The sequence below is a fragment of the Fopius arisanus genome, unplaced genomic scaffold (assembly GCF_000806365.1).
Source record: "Fopius arisanus strain USDA-PBARC FA_bdor unplaced genomic scaffold, ASM80636v1 scaffold00012, whole genome shotgun sequence".
Taxonomy (NCBI): domain Eukaryota; kingdom Metazoa; phylum Arthropoda; class Insecta; order Hymenoptera; family Braconidae; genus Fopius; species Fopius arisanus.
In genome coordinates this window covers 385,576-387,011 of record NW_011887751.1, presented here as the reverse complement: position 1 = coordinate 387,011, position 1,436 = coordinate 385,576, and the positions used below count along the sequence as shown (strand labels likewise).

General features: G+C 34.4%; 1 protein-coding gene across 1 annotated transcript in view; it reads right to left on the bottom strand.

Moving 5' to 3' along the window:
* mthl1 (methuselah-like 1) overlaps nucleotides 1–1,436 on the bottom strand; it is a gene marked incomplete in the record, with an annotated part of 71,698 nt that overhangs the window by 68,903 nt on the left and 1,359 nt on the right. Inside the window, 1 exon segment of the mRNA XM_011298931.1 lies at nucleotides 538–807. Coding sequence (XP_011297233.1) covers nucleotides 538–807 — 270 coding nt within the window.

Genomic DNA, 1,436 nt, shown 5'->3' with positions numbered 1-1,436 from the left:
AAAAAAAAAAAGTACATCAGACCCTTCCTGGTATAAATATATCAAAAAAAATTCCCTTTCTCATCATCTCATTCTTTTTATGGGGCTTCATTTCGCGATCAACAACCGAGAACCGCAACAGATCGTTGCCTTGCTAACGACAAATAAAATTCACGCATTTTTACCTCAATTTATCGCTGCGAAATAAATTTTAGTCTTTTACGACACTTTCGTGAGTGATAATGAGAAAAAAAAATATTCAATTCAACGAATTCCGGCCTTTATAAAAAATCAATATCAAATACGATTGCAATTTTTGTAACACATCCCACCCAGCGATATTTTAATTTATTTATTTATTGCACGGAAATTTGCGCAATTGGAAAAGGCGTGTAATTGAAATATCGAACACCACAAGTCGATTAGTTCTTGCAATTGGATGGACTTCCCACGATTTGTTAATGTAACCTCACGTCGAGATAATACCTTCACTGACGATTTATTTAGCTATCCCTGAAAGCATGATTATTATTCAATTATTTTTTCTCGTGTTGTTACCTTCTGGATCCATGCTCAGCGCATGCAAATACTTTAGCTCTTCCATCAGCTTCTTTTATTCGCTCGACGCAATACTGCAGCGATGGTAAATTAATACCATCAACATAGATACCACCGTCTGGCTGCAAAATAGCATCTTTGGCCTCGGCAATTATTGTAAAATTCTCCGAATTTTTACAAATCGGAAAACCAGGTAGCATTTCAATAGCTGACGCATTGGGCAGCAGTGGTGATAAATTCTCAGGCTCCTTCATGTACTGACATCCATCTCTGCAATTATTATAATATTTCCATTTATTTATCTTCACTTCAAATGTTTATCGAACAAATTTCGATTTTTATCAACTGCTCGCGCTTTTATTTCGCAATGAATGATTGTGAAAGTAATTAAACTCTCGTGTTGAAAAATTCAAAACAATTTTTTACGCATTCTTGTTGTGATACGTGAGACGTGGAGTAAAAGACAAACAAAAATGGAGTTTCAGCAAAACCCATGGAATTATCTTACCCGGAATTTTCCGAGGGGATCGAGAGGGAAAACAAACCGAACAAGTAAACAAAACCCAATTCCCAGGAAATTTCACATTCCTTCTCAATGAAATCAATAAAATAACGCGAAGAAAAATCGATGCATTCAAAAATCAAATTCACTGATTGTCCCTACGTGCACAGAAAAAATAATAATCCTGATAAATACCCAGAGTTATTAAACAATTAAATGCCTAAAATGTAAAAAAATTCCCATTGAAATTCTCACCGAAAGAATTTTGTTGGGTAAATAGTTTTAATTGGGATAAGTAATATTTTCTCATACAATCCCTCTAATTAATTCCAACTCCAAGTTTCATCCAGATAAAGAAAGAATTTCACAATTTCTTTCACATTCCCGGCAATATTTG